The sequence below is a fragment of the Gadus chalcogrammus genome, chromosome 22 (genome assembly GCF_026213295.1).
Source record: "Gadus chalcogrammus isolate NIFS_2021 chromosome 22, NIFS_Gcha_1.0, whole genome shotgun sequence".
NCBI classification, from domain to species: Eukaryota; Metazoa; Chordata; class Actinopteri; order Gadiformes; family Gadidae; genus Gadus; species Gadus chalcogrammus.
This window is the reverse complement of record NC_079433.1, coordinates 3,036,593-3,056,592: the sequence shown is the minus strand read 5'-3', so window position 1 is coordinate 3,056,592 and position 20,000 is coordinate 3,036,593. Positions and strand designations below refer to the sequence as shown.

Below are 20,000 nucleotides of genomic sequence, written 5' to 3'. Positions count from 1 at the left end.
TAAAAAATATAAATCTGTAAGAACTGTAAATCAATTAGATCTCTGTATTTGTGATTGATTAACTCAATGGGTTAATCCTGCAATCTTTCACTGACCCTTGGAAACCATGGCAACATGACTTATAAACTTTAAATTATGTTATATTGTTTAGTCATATTTAAGTTTCAAATAATGTTCAAAAATTCTGAATCAAGGTTTGGGACAGTGAGATTCTGTCAGGTTTGAATACAATAACGTTAATGTGTTTCTGTATTATTTTAGAGTTCTGCTAGCTAGAGAATTGCATTGCTACATAGGCTAGCACACTCGAGCTAGGCTGCTTTAGCCTTAATGCTCTTTGTTGTGTTTTCTGTGTTCTTTGGGGAATTGGATCATAGATACTTTGGTTATTCTGTCAATAAAATACATAAAAATTGTTCTGCCTACATACATTTAATATACTTATTGCTAAATTAGGTTTACCTACTTTGTTTAGAGGTTAGGTTTATTATTAAAGGTTGTTAGGTTATAGGTTAATCCTTAGGATTAAATTAGGTTAATCCTAAAAAATTAAAAGACAAAATTATTATATTTCGTCTTAAAAAAATAGAAGTCATGTGATACATAAACATTCACAAAAACATTTATTAATGGCATTTATGATTTTGATTATTTAGATAGCATTTTATTCATTCTGCATTTGATAATATCCTATGATATACAATATGAACACAATCATACTAGATGTAAATAGCTTTAATATCATGAAAACAGATATAATCTTTCTGCCGATCAAATAATAGAATGTATGAATCCTTATTCAGTCCCCAACAGCTAGCGTGAAGAACCAAGATGGCTGCCGGCCCAGGTCTGATCTGACTGGTTTGGGGGGGGGGCCTCCGATGTCTAACGCCAGTCTGTCCAACGGGACTTCTATCAGGGTCACGGGCACCAGGGGGTCCGTACCGAGGGTCTCGGGGCGGTGCGGGGGCATTGGGGGCAGTAGCTCTGCAGTAGTGCCCTGAGTCCCTCTTTACCCCGGGGCAGTAGAACCGCTCCAATACCCGCTCCCTGGTCTCAACCATCCCCAGATCAGTGCTCCCAGGAGATGGAGGGGGCCATGGATACAGTACCCCCCCCCCCTCTGTACTACCCTATACAGTACCCCCCCCCCCCCTGTACTACCCTATACAGTACCCCCCCCCCCCTCTGTACTACCCTATACAGTACCCCCCCCCCCCCTCTGTACTACCCTATACAGTACCCCCCCCCCCCCCTGTACTACCCTATACAGTACCCCCCCCCCCCCCCTCTGTACTACCCTATACAGTACCCCCCCCCCCCCCTCTGTACTACCCTATACAGTACCCCCCCCCCCCCCCCCCTCTGTACTACCCTATACAGTACCCCCCCCCCCCCTTTGTACTACCCTATACAGTACCCCCCCCCCCCCCTCTGTACTACCCTATACAGTACCCCCCCCCCCCTGTACTACCCTATACAGTACCCCCCCCCCCCCCTCTGTACTACCCTATACAGTACCCCCCCCCCCCTCTGTACTACCCTATACAGTACCCCCCCCCCTCTGTACTACCCTATACAGTACCCCCCCCCCCCTCTGTACTACCCTATACAGTACCCCCCCCCCCTCTGTACTACCCTATACAGTACCCCCCCCCCCCTCTGTACTACCCTATACAGTACCCCCCCCCCCCCCTCTGTACTACCCTATACAGTACCCCCCCCCCCCGCCCCTCTGTACTACCCTATACAATACCCCCCCCCCCCCCTCTGTACTACCCTATACAGTACCCCCCCCCCCCTGTACTACCCTATACAGTACCCCCCCCCCCCGTGTGCTGCAGTGGGGGTACCCCCGGCCTCTCCCCGTCCCGTGCCAGTCCGTGGTGGGTCGGCCCCCCCCCCCAGGCGTTCCTCAGGGAGCCCCCTCCAGCTGCTCCCCCTGGGGGGTGGGGGGACCCCGGTGGGCGCGTGGGGCTCCCCCGGTGAGGAAGGGCCCCAGGATGTGGCCCCCACCGGTCCGCCGGCCCCCCGCTCGCGGCCCCCCGGTCCGCTCCAGGACCCCCGAGGTGCGCCTCCATGTGGCCCCCCGGGCCCGTCCTGGTCAGCCGCTCCGTGGGGGCGGCGTGGGCCGGTCCCGGGGGCGACCGTCTCCTCGTCCCTCGTCGCGGGTCGCTCCGCGGGCCGCGTCGGGGTCGGCGTGGGTTCAGCCGAGGGGCGGCGTCGCCCCCGTCCTCCACCAGGGGGCGACGCCCTCCTCGTGGACGGGTCGCTCTCGACGGAACGAGCCGACAGGTTTGAGGGGGGACGGTTTAATACGTGGAGCGCAGGAACAGAACGGAGAACGCAGTACGACTCAGGTTCTCCCTCCATGGGGGGTGGGCGGGGTTCCCCCCGCACTGGGGGGTTAGGGGGGCCGCCTTAACAACCACAGGGCCCCGCCTCGACTACCAATGGAAAACAGATAAAGGAAATAATAATAATAATGATAAAAAAAGAATTGTAATAAATATTTTTTAATTATTATTATCAACAAAGTACAAAACTCTGGTAGGGAAAGAAAACAGACTTCCATCAGGTACAAGAAGTACAGATAAATAAACCGTCCCGGAGGACCGCAGGGCCACGAGACGCTCCTGGACCCCCTGGACTCAGACCTTCTGGGGGAGCGCTGTATCAGGGTGGGGGTCCCCCTGGTCAGGCCCGCCCTCGGGGTCTGCGGGGGTCCTCCGGTCGCCTCCGGCTCACTCCTGTTGAAGGGCAGCGTCCGGTCGTTAGCACAACGCGCGGCGGTCGTCCGCTATCGAGACCCTCCGCTACCGGTCCACTCCCCCGTCTCCCCCGTCTCCCCCGTCTCCCCCATCTCCAGCCCTTCAGACCCCCCCTCCCCGCTCCCCCAGGTGCCCCCATGTCCCGTGACTCCACGGCTCAGACTCCACGGATCCGGCGCAGCTGCGCGGAGGGGTATGTATCTCCCGTTGACTACCGGTCCGCGGGGGGGGGGGGTGGCGCTGTCCATGGTGCTGAAGCGGCCTGGCCCAGGCCGACGGCGGGGGGGTTGACACAATCATGGGCGTCATGTCCACTGGGGACGGGGGGGACATGTCCCCTCCTCTTTTCAAAATCCCGCTTGTGCCCCCCCCACTTTCTTAACTGCAAAAATCGTGCTTATTTACCGTTTGGCCGGACGTCAGGTTCTGGCTGAGAATGTGAATTGAGCTGCTGATTGTAAGGCCCTGGTATATATAAAAATATAAATATTACAAATTGCCACAGACTGGTAGCGGACACGGACAGCCCGCCCATGCGGTTCTATAGGACACTTTGGCGTCTGTGGACTCTGAGTCTCGGACGTGTTCCACGACGCATGCGCACTTGATTGCCCATTGAATCAATTCAATTCAATTCAATTTTCTTTATCTCGCCATGTACACAGGTACTAGGAATTTTGAATGGTATTCTCCATGCAGGCTAGAGCATTACAAATAGAACACAGAACAGAACAAAGGGACAAGACAGAACAACAATACAAGAAAGCACCAGTATGACCATGGTAGTGCAATAATATAATTGTTAAATAAGTTAAATAAATAAAGTAAAATGCTGAGAGGAGCCATAAAGCTCATGTGCAAGGGCTGTTTATGAGGGCTATTGCTTGTGGAAAAAAGCTATTGAGGTGACGTGAGGTTTTTGTCATGATGGCCCTATATCGCCGTCCAGAGGGTAGACGGTTAAAGAGGCAGTTGGCAGGATGTGAGGGGTCTGCTGTGATCTTCACCGCTTTCCTGCGGGATCTGGAGCTGTGGAGGTTCTTGATGGAAGGAAGGGGGCAGCCGATGATGCGCTCTGCAGCCCGTATGACTCTTTGGAGCCTGGCCTTAGAGCGGGCAGAGGCAGAGTCATACCAGACCGAGTGTGAGGATGTAAGCACACTCTCAATAATGGCCCTGTAGAACTGCACCATGATGGGGGGGCTGACCTGAAGTCCTCTCAGCTGCCGAAGGAAGAACAGGCGCTGCTGGCCTTTCTTCACAAGTTGAGTGATGTTATTGTTATTGTCCCATTTCCCAATGAAGAGGCTTCGCGGTGGGTTTTCATAAGAATGAAACGCCAACAGCAGTTCGATTCAATGTATTTCTTTGGAGAGGGGATGAAAAGAAAGAAAGGACGTGTGAGTTGGTTGATTATGGGTTGTGAAACAGCATGATTATTCTATTAACCTATGTAACTTAAAACGAGTCCACCTCAAACCGCAGCAAGTATCCGTCAACAATGTATGAAAAGTCTCTCTCTCGCTGCTAGTTTACTTTAACGTCAGACCCACACACCACGGGCTCAATAGGATAACTCTACTCCGCTTTCATAGGGGGACCAGATGGGCAGTCGCGCATTTCCATTACTTTTTACATGTCCCGCAAATTGAGACGTTGTCCCGCATTGGTATTGACAGTCAGACTCGGTTTTTTTATTATTTTGAATTGCCTGTTTTATAATCGTGCATTTATCAAACAGCTGTGTGCGGAGACATCAGTGAGGGCTGTCATCAGGGGACGGGGCGCGCTGTTTGATCATGTCAATCAAACTGGGACGCATACGCAGGTGAAGGGCACGCCCACCAACAAGAAACAGTGCAAATCAGGTCAGAACGGCATGCAGCACAAGATGGAGGAAAGCACGACTCGTACGGCTAAGAAGAGGAAATGCAGCTACAATATAGAATGGAAACTCTTCCTGGATGAAACCAGTGCAAGGCGAGTCTGGTAACGTTTTGTGTGAAGTTTGCTTGAGTCTGGTAACGTTTTTTTGTGAAGTTTGCTTGAGTATTTTTTCCATTTTACACGGTGGTGAATACGACGCAAAACGACACAAACAATGTGGGACAAAAAACGTTATTATTTTATGCAGTGCCTATTGCCTAATTGTATAGACAGGTGTGCATTTAGTTGGCATTGTCCAGGAAAAGTAGATAATTTTCAAATGCATTTATTTTGTGTAGTTAATCTATGTGATTCTGAGCTGAGTGAGTATTGTGTTGTTCAGATAATCAGCCTATGTAATCCATGTAGCCTAATCCAGTGCATGTTCTACTAGAATATGTGGCTCAGTATATTGTTCGACTAGAGCAAACACTTTAATGTGGTGTTTTGAGTTGTGCTGGGTTAGGTTGCTGCTCTCTGTGGTTGGAGAAAAGGCAAATTCAAGTTCAAATACTTGAAATAACAATTGTAGCCTTGACTGTCTGTTCTGTTTGATTGTATACAGTCAGACGTGTTAACTTGAGGCACTGTGAAATAGCATGAAAGCTCCATGCCTACTAGGTTTTCTCACGTGAGAGGAACTTGGGAAAGTTCCATTTAAATAAGATATATTTGTTAAGTTTGTATTTGCAGGCTGTTATGTGATACAGAATCAACCAGATGGCAAAGAATGGTAATGTTATAAGCAAAGAATAGAAATGTTAATTTTTTTATTTTTAGTTATTTTAGTCTACCTCGATGCATTGGTATCCCACATTGTCCCACACAAACGTAGTCTTTGTCCCACATCTTGTGAATTGTGATCTGGTCACCCTAGGTCAGGGTCCTGCAGGTTATTGCGAACAAGGTGGTGCAGGTCCAAGGCGCGCCAGTGGAGCTGACCTTCGAGGTGTGCGATAGGACGGGACAGACGGCGATGACTGTGTGGGACCGGCTGATCCTCAGTGCAGTTGGGAAAGTGCTATTCTTTCCACTCCTTGACCACTAGAAAGGAGGGTGACCGGACTGTGTTGACCACCACACCCTCTACAGTGGTCACGACTTCCCTCAGTTTGATGACCGTCAGGGCTGAGGAGAATCTGCGCCGACTGGGGTCCAGATCGTGGCCAAGCCCAGGTGCCCAAGATGCCAAGCCGGCCAAGACAAAGTGGCTGTTGTCCCCGCGACGCTGCCAGGGCTGCTCCATCCTCCAGCGTGCACAGCAGCATATATTATCACCTACTCAGGAGTGCTCATTGTGGTTGGCAGAGACGGGGAGGAGCGATCAATGTCATTCACGAACTCTGCAGTCTTTGGGTTTGTTAGGGACCCTTTCCTTTCCTCCGGTGCCCATGACGGCCCAGCCCTGGAGGAAACTGTCATCGCAGTGCCCGAGGTAGAGGTGACTGTGAACGCGGACGGACTGGTTGTGCGCTTCGCTGCTGCCGTCGCTGAAAGTGAGGCAACAGTTGTTCAGAGCGGCCAGGGGAATGTCCCGCCCGCGTCGCTCAGCCACAGGACCCGGCCGGACGCGGAGGAGGCGTCGACCTCCTACGCCGGTGACGGTGACGGCGTATTCGCATCGTATTTTTCCCGTCAGTCTCATTGATTTCCGTTGAGCCCTTAGAAAGTGATGTCACCCCGCACTATTCCAAGGTGGCTATCACAAAAGCTAATCATTAGATGACGTATCAGAGCCTAACAACGTTAATATTTAAATGACAAACACAATGTGAAGCGTAAAATGTTACGCTATGAAGACCTTTTTTAAACTTGCAAATAAACTCACATACTTGAAGGGACATACACATGTGGACATTTACGTGTTGTCCACATAAATGTCTATTTATGTGGACATTTCAATTTCTACTGACTCTTATAGTCTCCAACTTTTAGAAGTGTGCATTATAATTTTTGAAAACGAGTCGGTGGTTAGAAGCTAGGTTCTTCAAACATGGCTGATTGTCTGCTTCCGGTAGAGGCTAAATGCTACTAATGCAATTGTGACGCAAATAAGCACATAAGCTGTAATATCCGCACATAGCCACAAGACAGCGGGACCAAAAATTAAAGCTGTAATAGCTGCTCATGGCCACAAGATGGCAGCATCATCACACATGATGAAGCCGGAGATGGGCTCTCAGATCATAGTCAATCAGAGCATGTACTACGCCATATAGGCTACGCCTATTCTGTATTTGAACAGACACGCGCCCAAAGGAGGGCAGAAACACACGGTAGCTCATCTATTGATCTCTGCATGTCTCTCTGCGCTTGTCAATACAATTCTCCTCCTTTTGCTTCATAGTTACCATACCGAATACTTTAACAAATAAAGTGAGTCAAAAGCGGCCCTGATTCAAGTACCTTTTCTAAAGAACACGACACACTTATAACCAATATTTGTTATGTCATTCTATATGCACAAATGATCTGTCATATAAAAGCTGAGTCAAAGTCCAAAAATGTAAACCATATCATTCTGTGAGCTAATCTCAATTAACTAGATCAGAGAAAGAATAATACATTTAGTTTGTTTATTAGTTGGCCCCTTAGGGAAATTCTTTTTGACAGTTTCTTTCCGTCATTTCTCATTTTAATTTCTCGTCATAGGCACATAAAGAACATGCATAAAATACATTTATACATTTCACCTTGATGATAACATACATACAATGGGGTTGGGGTACAGGGGGATACCGTTGGGGTACATGGGGATACCAATGAATGCATGTAACCATGTATGAATGTAACCTCAATGTATGTAACCTTGTGCCCTGCCTCAGGTCAAGGCACGGAGGATGGCAGGCCCACAGCAGGGACATGGCGCTGGTTTGCCTTAATGGACGAGCTCATTGGCAGCTCAGCAGCCGTGTCCCCGCCAGTGGTAGTGGGCTCTCTCCCAGCCAGGCCAGGCCAGGTTAGGGTCAGAGTGGAGGAGGAGGATGAGGTGGTGAGAGGAGGGAGAGCAGGAACCAGCACAGCGACAGCCGCAGGGGAAGGAGCAGCGGGTGCAGCAGGGGCCGGAGCAGGGAGAAGAGGGAGGGAGGATCCCTTCCTGCTTCTGGTGAGGGAGGATATCCTTTACCAGCGGCAGGCGGATGAGAGGAGAGAGGTGGAGTCAAGGGAGCGGTTTGACCGTTTCTTCTCTCTCCTTGAGCGTTTGGTTGAGAGGCGTGGGACCCGTCTTTGGCCCCAGCTGCTTTGGCGAAAGCAGGGTGCCCTGCCAGCAGGGCAAACCCTTCCCCCATGGCCTTGACCTCCTCATCATTTGATGGCAGCTTGATAAAACTGCCCCGGACAGCTACCACCTCCTCCGCAATGCTCTACACCATTCTATGGACAGATGACATTGGTATGCCAAAAGCTCTGGACACAACCCGATAGGCTGCGCCACTAGCAATCCAAAACAAAAAGACCAGGGTCCATGGTGGGCCCCCAACCGTGCTGTCGCTCCGTTTGGAGGCCCCCAAGGAGGACCTGGATAGCCTGCCGGCTAAGCCTGAAATCAGGGCGGGTGTCCTCTCCCTGGAAGAAGCGCTGCAGCACCGGCACAGTGGCATTGATTTGGCAGTAATGCCTGGCCTGCAACAACAGAAGAGCAAATATAGATAGACGGGTAAATAATATAGATTTCTTTTTTCATACATGCATGTAGTATTCTTTGAGATGTTTGTCATAAGAATAGCCTTCCCCCACCCCACTGGCAATAATAATTGTGCAAACTTATGAAGCTTAAACTCTGATTTTGATAAACCATCAGCTAGACCACCATGTTCAATTAGAATATGCGTTAGAATATGCGTTGCACCAAAGAAAACACCTGAGAAGCAGCACTATCGTCAATGCAACAATTCAATACAATACAATTCAGACATTCAAAGCTCACATACCTCGACATTCTGATGGCAGAGACTCCGACAATAGAGCCGTCGTCTCCTCCGTTCAACCCTCCGCCGATGGAGTCGTTCGGAGTCCTCCTCCAGCTCAGACCACAGCAAAAAAATATTGACCAGCTTCATTGCTTCCTTGTTTTTTTCAGAAGTGCACAGGTGTTTACAAGCGGAAACGCAGCATTAAAAAGCGGAAGCGGAAGCGCATCCACACTAGCAAGTCGTTCCCAAAGTCCGACGCTGCAAACGCTAGGAAGCACTCGAGCTAGCACTCTAGTCTCATCTCCATAGGACGCGACTAGCAAGGACGCGTCCTATCAAGGCTACAGCCTTCACATTGGGAAACAGCCCCAGGCTCTATTAATGCAGGCTATGTGGAAAATGCCCAGACTTTGCCTCAGCCTGGCTCCGCCCTCTTCCGCTACGTAGCTAAGATGGCTGCCGTTGAGTACGAAAAGTGTATCGATCCACACTTCGCTGTTTGACTACTCCATCCGGGTCCTTTCAGTAGGCCTACACTTATTTTCGCACGATCTCAATCGGAACGCCCTACTACATAATCAAACTTAGGCTAGTAAGTACGGATAGTATGGATATTGGAACACGGCACTGGTGTTAGCGTTTGGGGGAATGTAGACACAGCTACAGCACACAGTCAGTATCTCTAGATCGGACACATATCTTTTGGTGGATTTGGATATTAGTGCACCATCTGTCAATGATGTAGAAGCATAAGCCCCCTCCCAACAGCTTCCCTGATTGAGCCGTTCTGTCCGACCTGATGATGGTGAAGCCGTCCAGGATTACCTCGTTGTCGCAGATCTATCCATTCAGCCAGGTTTCGGTCAGGGCGATGATGCAGACGTCTCTTAAGGACCTTTACAGGTGGCATCGAGCATGTAGAATATCCATCTAGTTGTGGAGGGACCAGACATTTGCCAGGATGATGGAGGGGAGAGGTGTTTTGAAGGGACGTCTTCTGATCCTGCTTCAGGTTCCTCCCTGTTTTCCCCTTTTCCTGGGTCAGAGCTCCGGTGGTAAGGCCACTGCGGGCTTGATGCTACTTGGAGAAGAGTCCTGTAGTGATAGCAGGTCTGCTCAGCTGTAGGTGAGTAACCTTCCATCTATCACCGGTTGCACTATGAGGTCATCGCAGATCAGCAATTGTGTTGTAATCACCAGGAAAATGATTAATTTAACAGTTTTTGCCATGGTTGACAAATCAGAGACACGAGACAAGACCCAAACAGACTTAGACAGGCTGTGACGGGGGAGTCCACGATACCATACCACCACAAATGATACCTTAGCTGTGTTTGCCATCAGGTCGTGTTTGATTGCATCAAACCACCATTAGGACATATCTCAGTGTTGGTGTGTGATTAGGAGCCTTCGCCATGCATGATCAACCCCAATAGTACATTACCTCTTGATTAAACATGTATAAAAGGCTCAGAGTAGCTGCACTATTTGGCTAGGTTAGCTGTGTTCCATTCATTTTAATCAGCGTAGCTGCTACTGGCGAATGCACCCGTTTTGTAACAAACATTGGGCCCTATCTTGAATCCGGCGCAATTGACTTCCTCACTAGCGCATGTGTCGTTGCTAGTTTGCAACTGGCGCAGAGCGTTCTTTTCCCTCCTGCGCCATGCGTCGGTAAATTAGGGAATGATCTTGCGCCCCAAGGGGCGGTTCGGCAAAAGGAGGAGGCGTGTTCTGGCGCAAACGTTCCCTGGTGCTACTTTGCAGTTTCAGAAATCACTCCACAAACCAGGAAATACCTGGCTTAATGTCAGTGGCGCGATGTTCAGATGCTATTTTAAGGGCGCATGCATAATGTTGCTTGTGCATCTCGCGCATACACTTTCATCATTCATCATTGCTATCAATGTATTATTATGAAATATAATAATTATATTATTATTTTATTATTATCGTTCCAATGATACCAATGTGAAGATAGTTAAAATGCCGGCATTTTAAAATAAACTTATAATTATAAAAACATTGTAATAGTTATTTGAATAATAGTTTATTATTCATGTCAGCAGTAATGATTAAGAGGCAGCAGGTTGTGTTGTAGTTGAAGGTCTGGACAGCCAGCGCTGTGGGCTACAGTGAGATGTTTGGATGTCAAAAAGATCAAACTGAAGGTTCATACATTGCCTGGACGGCCAGGGGGCGGAGCCATGGGGAGGGGCCATAGGACAGAGGGCGGAGCCATTGGACAGGGGGCGGGGCCATAGGACAGGGGTTGGAGCCATAGAGCACGGGGATGCCTTTCTGTGTAGAGGGATGGACAGTAGTAGTAGTAACATGTCTGTCTGTCTATAGTAATGAACTGTGTTAACCTCTCTGTCTGTCGCTCTGTCTGTCTGTCTTTCTACAGTAATGTAAAGTCTTAACCTGCCTGTCTGTCTGTCTACAGTGATGTACTGTGTTAACTTGTCTGTCTGTCTGTCTGTCTTGTCTGTCAACAGTGATGTACCGTATTAACCTGTCTGTCTGTCTGTCTACAGTGATGTACCGTATTAACCCGTCTGTCTGTCTGTCTACAGTGATTCACTCGCTGCAGTATTTCCTCACGTCGTCGTCTGGACTCTCAACCTTCCCAGAGTTTGTTGCTGTTGCCATGGTGGATGAAGTTCAGATTGGGCACTACGACAGTAACACCCAGGGAATAGTGCTGAAACAGGCCTGGATGGAACAGTTATTCAGAGATCATCCAGGTGAACTGGAGACGATGACTGGAATGGCTCTGGGTGCCAAGCAGAGACTCAAGGCCAAGATTTTGGATCTGAAGAAGTGCTTTAACCAGACAGGAGGTAAGTTTACATCTAATGTCTGACCTCTCACATATAGATATTCGTCATTTACACCCAGAATAAAGTTTCACCGTACTCCTAAACAGTCTGAACATTTTATAAAATGCCTAAGCCAGGTAGCTAATTCTGAAGAAAGAAACACATGCTAACAGATATCTTTGGGAAACAACAAACAACACCAACTTAATCAAGAAAGTATTTTGGGAGGATTTTCGCGATTGCTCAATCACGTGACCTGCAGGTTGGGGCAGCGGCGAGCTGAATGCGGGCAGCAGGCTAACTGACGTGACTGACAACGAGGAAACACTGAACCAACCCCACTGACGTTACAATATCCATACATCATGGGCCTACTTCGAACGTACACCCACAGTGGCGATCACAGAACATAAACGCTATGTTATGCACATAATGCCCCTCCTCCTGGCGTTGAAATCAATTTGCCTACTCCCCTAACTGAAATAAAGGACGTACATTATATCACTAAATCTAATAACTATAAGGCAATATATTGTTTTTGACTAAAAGTAGTCCAGAAGGCTAATACCAAGGAGGAAAGAAATGACAAACATCATGTGACTTAAACTCAACCTAATTTGTTTGTTTATGGGCTACAAATCTAGTTGACTCGCCTTTTTTCACAACTCATAAGGAACCGTCACCTTGATACCATAGCTCTCCTCACAGCTCTATTGGTAGCGGCGAACACACATAACCTGCATAACCTGCCAGTGCCGCCGGAGTTTCGTAATGGAGCAATAGTCGAGTGATGTCAAGTAAACAAAAGTCAAAAGATGCTGAAGGCGCAGAAATGGTACAGTCCACTGAAGGGGCGTTTGAAATCGCATGACATTACAATTAGGGCATTTAGCAGACGCTTTTATCCAAAGCGACTTACATCGGTTAATACACACATTGACACACCGACAGCAGAGTCAACCATGCAAGGCGACAGCCAGCTCATCAGGAGCAGTTAGGGTTAAGTGTCTCGCTCAGGGACACATCGACACTCAGCTAGGAGGAGCTGGGGATGGAACTAGCAACCTTCGGTTGCTCGACAACTGCTCTACCTCCTGGGCTAAGCCGACCCAACATTCGATTACTGCTTGCATGATGAGCACAGATTGAGAAATACTACTTTCCGTAAGTATTTCAGTAATCCCATTCAAGGGGATTTCTCATCCATATCAATGATGCGTGTTTCTACAGTCCTGGCAGACATGTCTTTAATCCTGGAGGTGACTGTGTCTTTGTTTGTTAATCCGTTAAAGATAACCTCTGAACTGCTGAGGAAAGTCTCCTTTATGTATCCTCCATCGGAGAACCTGAGAAGTTCCACAGACAACGATTTTACAGCAAAGTACGCACACAGCTCGGTCCTTCAGGGAATAAATCAGACTGAGTTTGTCCAAATGGCTGAAAAAGGTGACGATTACACAACCTACTTCCTTAGCTCCTGCCATTATAAACTTGTTGTACTAAAGATGTACTAAAACAACAAAGATAGCTAGCGGGCTAGCGGCATTAGCTCCGCTCGTCTGCTGGTCAGATGGAGGGGTTGAGGGTGGTGTACGAGGTGTAGGGTGGTGTAGGGTAGTGTAGGGGTCTGTAGGGTGGTGTAGGGGGGTTTTCGAAGGTGTACGGGTGGAGCTCTGGCTGGTCAGATTTTTTAATCTATTTATTGTTATAATGATAATGTTCATATGGTTTGTGTTTTGATGTGTGTGTATTTAATGTTAATGATCTCACCCTTTCTTTTCTCTCTCTCTCTCTCTCTCTCTCTCTCTCTCTCTCTCTCTCTCTCTCTCTCTCTCTCTCTCTCTCTCTCTCTCTCTCTCTCTCTCTCTCTCTCTCTCTCAGGTGCCCACATTGTTCAGAGGGTGTTTGGTTGTGAGTGGGATGATGAGGATGATTCTACTGATTGTTATAACCAGTATGGTTATGATGGAGAGGACTTCATAGCGTTGGACCTGAAGACCCTGACCTGGGTCGCTGCAGTACCTCAGGCTGTCAGCATCAAACAGAGATGGGATCAAGAAAGAGCTGGATTACAATTCGATAAGTACTTTCTCACCAAGGAGTGTGTTGATTGGCTGAAGATACTCCTGGCCTATGGGAAAAGCACTCTGCAGAGAACAGGTAGAGTCACATGACCTGGTGGGCGTTGACAGACTCATGTCTCTGAGTCTCTGTTCACTCTCTCTCCCACCTTCTCTCTCCCTCCCCTCTCTCTCTCTCTCTCTCTCTCTCTCTCTCTCTCTCTCTCTCTCTCTCTCTCTCTCTCTCTCTCTCTCTCTCTCTCTCTCTCTCTCTCTCTCTCTCTCCAGAGCGTCCGCGGGTGTCTCTGCTCCAGAGGAGCCCCTCCTCCCCAGTGGTGTGCCATGCTACAGGCTTCTACCCTGACAGGGTGGTGGTGTTCTGGAGGAGAGATGGCCAGGAGCTCCATGAGCAGGTGGACCCCGGGGAGGTCCTCCCCAACCACGACGGGACCTTCCAGGTCAGCGTGGACCTCAACCTCACGGCCGTCCCCCAGGAGGACTGGGGGAGGTACGAGTGTGTGGTCCAGCTGAGAGGCATCGAGGACATCTCCACCCCCCTGGACCCCGCCCTCATCAGGACCAACTGGGGTAAGACTGGTGTTGGAGGGGATGGAGGGGGGGAACACATGTCTCACCACCTCCACCTGACCTCATCACAACCACTGCCAGGTGTACCTGGACACTGCTGAAGCTACTGGGTAAACACACCGCTCTCAGGAGTAGCTCACTGCAGCAGAACAGGGTGGATTGTTAAGGAGCGGGGCGAGGGGACCCAAGTGCTGGACACGGGGAAGCAGAGACGGGGTAAAAGGAAAGAGGGTTTAGTGGGACATGGGGTAGATGACAAGCTGGGGCGAAGCAAGCAGTAGTAATGCAGGCGAGGGTTCGGCAACAGGGAGTCAGTCAGGCAGGCAAGGACTCGGCGACAGGTAGGCAGAGTGATGGACGGAGAACTAGGGAAGAGGGGAGAGGGTTAGCAAGAGAACGGGAACACCGAACTGGGACTAGAGAATGCTGGTAGGACCGATACGAATTGGGTAGTTGTAAACGACGAACTGGCGCCGGCTGGATGGAGATCCCCGGCTGAAGTAGGAAGTGGAGATTGAAGTCAGGTGTGACGGAAGAATGAGGTACAGTGGCGTCAAGTGGCCACTAGATGGGGATGTTGGACCGCGTAGCAGAACACGGTGTGACAGGATTGTGGGTATAATAGTCATTATTCCTAGGGGAATAGTTACACTGACGCTATGTTAGTCATGGTGTAGCATCACGTGACCGTAGACATGTGGTCCAATGATGGAGGGATGGATGGGGGAGGGTCTGTCCAACATCTATTAATACATGCCTGGTTTTATTTTCTTCATTTACCTTCAGTGGGCAAGAGTCACATCCTTGTTTTCTTCCTTGCTGGTGTTGCTGTTGTTGCTGTTGTTGGTGCTGTTGTTGGAGTCTTTGTGTACCAGAAGAGGAAGGGTGAGTGAATCAAACTCTCCAGGAGGACTAACACAGTCGGTTCTCCACCTGCTCCTACTTCCTGTCCCCTTCCTAGATTCTGATTGGTTGTCTTCACACACTGGTGGTCAGGTTGTAGAAACCTCCACCTCTGAATGATGAACCTCCTCCAATGTCCACTGAGATGTTGTGGCATTAAGAATATGAAAGTCTAATAACATGAGGATATTCACCACTGTTACAACACTAATCATTTATCTATTTATCTGCTCTTATGATTAACTCCACTACCAACACAAAGACCTTGATGACTTGTCTTGCTCACTGGACTATACAGCTCTATAGATCTAGATACATTTATCTCACTGGACTATACAGCTCTATAGATCTAGATCCATCTAGCTCACTGGACTATACAGCTCTATAGATCTAGAAACATCTAGCTTACTGGGCTATACAGCTCTGTAGATCTAGATATATCTAGCTCACTGGACTATACAGCTCTATAGATCTAGATACATCTAGCTCACTGGACTGTACAGCTCTATAGATCTAGATACATCTAGCTCACTGGACTGTACAGCTCTATAGATCTAGATACATCTAGCTCACTGGACTGTACAGCTCTATAGATCTAGATACATCTAGCTCACTGGACTGTACAACTCTATAGATCTAGATACATCTAGCTCACTGGACTATACAGCTCTGTAGATCTAGATACATCTAGCTCACTGGACTATACAGCTCTATAGATCTAGATACATCTAGCTCACTGGACTGTACAGCTCTATAGATCTAGATACATCTAGCTCACTGGACTATACAGCTCTATAGATCTAGATACATCTAGCTCACTGGACTATACAGCTCTATAGATCTAGATACATCTAGCTCTCTGGACTATACAGCTCTATAGATCTAGATACATCTAGCTCACTGGACTATACAGCTCTATAGATCTAGATACATCTAGCTCATGACTTCACCTCCTCCCATTCTGATACTTCCCAGGTTCTGACACCAGCTCTGAGAACACGGAGGGGCAGAATCTGTCTACTGAGTACCAACCTCTGACCAGAGTCAGTATTTTATCACTTTACAATACTTATTCAGAGTAATATATTTACAGTTACATTTATTAGCAGCCTACCTTATCACAGCAATAGTAATAGTAATATATGAACAGTACTTCTTCATAGTCATAGACCTCTGAAGAATAAATCAAGAATAAACCAAGTTTTGAACTACACTCTTTTTCCATCTAGTTTTGACTTTGTTTTCAACTTTGTTTTGAACCTGGAAGCTCGGAGGCTATAGATTAACATTCATATTGTAACAGTACTTCATCACAGTAATATCTTAACAGTACTTCATAACAGTAATATGTTCATAGCACATCATCACAGTGATGTGTTTAATGTTTAATGCTGACTTGTGCTTCCTTGCTGTTTAGGGTCAAAGTTAAATCATGAAGAGGCTTCTCACGTTCAGCTTCCTAAACCAGGATGGAGTGGATCGCAGTTAATTTATAATCATTACAAACAGGCTTGGGACTTCAGCTAACTAAAGATGCTTTATTTGCCAGACTACAATATTCTTAACTTTATTTTCGTAACAATCATCAATCTGTAAGAAGTGTAAATCAATTAGATCTCTCTATTTGTGACAAATTTGATAAAGGAAATAATAAGAATAATAAAAAAAAAGAATTGTAATAAATATTTATTAATTATTATTATCAACAAAGTACAAAACTCTGGTAGGGAAAGAGAACAGACTTCCATCAGGTACAAAAAGTACAGATAAATAAACCGTCCCGGAGGACCGCAGGGCCACGAGACGCTCCTGGACCCCCTGGACTCAGACCTTCTGGGGGAGCGCTGTATCAGGGTGGGGGGTCCCCCTGGTCAGGCCCGCCCTCGGGGTCTGCGGGGGTCCTCCGGTCGCCTCCGGCTCACTCCTGTTGAAGGGCAGCGTCCGGTCGTTAGCACGACGCGCGGCGGTCGTCCGCTATCGTGACCCTTCGCTACCGGTCCACCCCCACGTCTCCCCCGTCTCCCCCGTCTCCCGGCCTTCAGACCCCCCCGCCCCCCTCCCCCAGGGGCCCCCAGTGCCTGTGACTCCCTGGGCACGCTGGATGGGCGATGCTGCACGGATGCTTGATGGGCGCAGCTGCACGGAGGGCTATGTATCTCCCGTGGACTACCTGTCCGCGGGGGGGCGCTGTCCATGGTGCTGAAGCAGGAAAATCGTGCTTATTTACCGTTTGGCCAGACGTCAGGTTCTGGCTGAGAATGTGAACTGGGCTGCTGATTGTAAGGCCCTGGTATATGTGAATAAAATATTACAAATTGCCACAGACGAGTAGCGGGCGAGAAGCGGACACGGACAGCCCGCCCACGCGGTTCTATAGGACACTTTGGCGTCTGTGGACTCTGAGTCTCGGACGTGTTCCCCCACGCATGCGCACTTGAACGATCGCTCACTGAATGAAGAGGCATCGCGGTGGGTTTTCATAAGAATGAAACGCCAACAGCAGTTCAATTTTATGTATTTCTTTGGAGAGGGGATGACAAGAAAGAAAGGATGTGTGAGTTGGTTGATTATGGGTTGTAAAACAGCATGATTATTCTATTAACCTCACTTTTCCATTTCACACGGAGGTGAATACGACGTGAAACGACACAAACAATGCGGGACTCACCAAAAGCGTTATTATTTTATCTAGTGCCTATTGCCTAATTGTATACACAGGTGTGCCTTTAGTTGGCATTGTCCAGTAAAAGCAGATAATTTCAAATGAATTTATTTTGTGTAGTTAAGCTATGTGATTCTGAGCTGAGTGAGTTTTGTGTTGTTCAGATAATCAGCCTATGTACTCCATGTAGCCTAATCCAGTGCATGTTCTACTAGAATATGTGGCTCAGTATATTGTTCGACTAGAGCAAACACTTTAATGTGGTGTTTTGAGTTGTGCTGGGGTTACGTTGCTGCTCTCTGTTGTTGGAGAAAAGGCACATTAAAGTTCAAATCCTTGAAATAACAATTGTAGCCTTGACTGTCTGTTCTGTTTGATTGTATACAGTCAGACGTGTTAACTTGAGGCACTGTGAAATAGCATGAAAGCTCCATGCCTACTAGGTTTTCTCACGTGAGAGAACTTGGGAAAGTTCCATTTAAATAAGATATATTTGTTAAGTTTGTATTTGCAGGCTGTTATGTGATACAGAATCAACCAGATGGCAAAGCTGTTATAAACAAAGGGGCAGAATAGAAATGTTTATATTTTTTTAAGTTGTTTTAGACTACCTCGATGCATTGGTATCCCACATTGTCCCACACAAACGTGGTCTTTGTCCCACATCTGGTGCATTGTGATGTGGTCACCCTGTTCATATCAGAGATCAGGTGGAGGTGTGGCAGGTGCCTGGTCAGGGCCTGACGATGTTAGACCACCTTTAAAGGAGGACAATGATAATATCAGTAGCTTCTGTTCACTGACCTCTGTCCATACGATGAATGAATAAAGAAATGTTCTTTAAAAAGTTCTTATTAAAAGTTAGATTCATTTTGATTATGCATATTTATTCTGGCAGAATTTAGCATAATGACCAACTTAATTACTTCCCGGATTTTGTGTTGGTTACCGTAGTCCCTAAAGGTATGTAGAAATGCAGAAAATGGGATTCAAATCGCAAAAAAGTTACGCCCTTGGCCACAATGTCAACACACCGCGGCATTGCTGCACGTCGGACCAATGGTCGCACTTTCCCGCCGGTTTGACTGAACATCCCCCCCCCCCCCACACAAAAGGTCATGTCTATTTACAAATTGACTTCCTTGTTTATGAACGCCTGAAACATGCCACTCATATCTCCAGTTGCTCGAGTTATGCCGTTTGGTTTCATTCTTGCTGGACAAATGACATTTGACATCAAATCATGAATTATTATCGAATCCCAATAATTTCCGCGTCTTTATACAATGAAAGAGGGACTGATTATATTAAGTATTAGGAGTAGGAATGGAAGAAGTAGTAGTAGTAGAAATAGTAGTAGTAGTAAGAGCAGTAGTAGCAGTAGTGTTGGCAACAGTTCTAGTACTACTACTATGTGGGCGTAGTAGTATTAGTTACACAACTGTGTGGTGGTAGCCCTACTAGTTATACTACTGTGTGGTGGTAGTACAGTACTAGTTATACTACTGTGTGGTGGTAGCAGTACTAGTTATACTACTGTGTGGTGGTAGTACAGTACTAGTTATACTACTGTGTGGTGGTGGCAGTACTAGTTATACTACTGTGTGGTGGTGGCAGTACTAGTTATACTACTGTACGTTGGTAGTACAGTACTAGTTATACTACTGTGTGGTGGTGGCAGTACTAGTTATACTACTGTGTGGTGGTAGCGGTACTAGTTATACTAGTATGTAGTTCAGTACCAGTAATGTTCCAGAAGGCCAGTGTGATGATTCCGGAGAGCAGCAGCGCCACGCCAACCATCGCCATGGAGTCCTGGATGGAGGGGGTGCTGAACCCTGAAACAAGTCCCCCAACACAACCCCCCACAGGTCAGTCCCGCCCCCCGGCTCACGTCCCTGTTGGGCTCCAGCCAACACTCACCTGTCTGCTGCTCATCTCCTTGATGAACTCTAAACCTCACGCTCCGTTCTACTCTAGACAACAAACATTTGAGTACATACGTGTTTTTTAAGAGAAAGACTTTGCAGAAGCAATAGTCAACCGTTGTATTCATGTGTCAATAGATACAGGTGTGTTCATTATGATATGTTTATACAGGTTTTCCTACATCTGTGTTTACACAGGTTTGTTCATAAAGGTGTGTCAATAGATACAGATGTGCTTCTACAGGTATATTCCAACAGCTGTGTTCACACTGGTGTGTTCCTACACTTGAATTCACAAAGGTGTGTCGATACAGGTGTATTTGTACAGGTATGTTTATACAGGTATATTCCTACATGTGTGTTTATACAGGTGTATTCATGGAGACACATATGTCAAACGTTTCAGATGTGATCATACAGATGTAT

At 47.5% G+C, this 20,000-nt stretch overlaps 2 protein-coding genes across 3 annotated transcripts in view; both read left to right on the top strand.

Moving 5' to 3' along the window:
* LOC130375620 (major histocompatibility complex class I-related gene protein) overlaps positions 1-16,471 on the top strand; it is a 32,930-nt gene extending 16,459 nt beyond the window's left edge. The window contains exon 8 of one of the 2 annotated variants that reach the window (XM_056582656.1): positions 16,402-16,471. In XM_056582656.1, coding sequence (XP_056438631.1) covers positions 16,402-16,413 — 12 coding nt within the window. In that variant the 3' untranslated portion in view covers positions 16,414-16,471. Of the gene's footprint in view, positions 426-16,401 lie in introns of those variants that run through there. The other variant, XM_056582657.1, reaches the window with a different exon arrangement.
* LOC130375592 (uncharacterized) overlaps positions 11,120-20,000 on the top strand; it is a 28,963-nt gene continuing 20,082 nt past the window's right edge. The window contains exons 1-3 of the mRNA XM_056582611.1: positions 11,120-11,454; positions 13,315-13,593; positions 13,782-14,081. Coding sequence (XP_056438586.1) covers positions 11,151-11,454; positions 13,315-13,593; positions 13,782-14,081 — 883 coding nt within the window. The 5' untranslated portion in view covers positions 11,120-11,150. The remainder of the gene's footprint in view (positions 11,455-13,314; positions 13,594-13,781; positions 14,082-20,000) is intronic.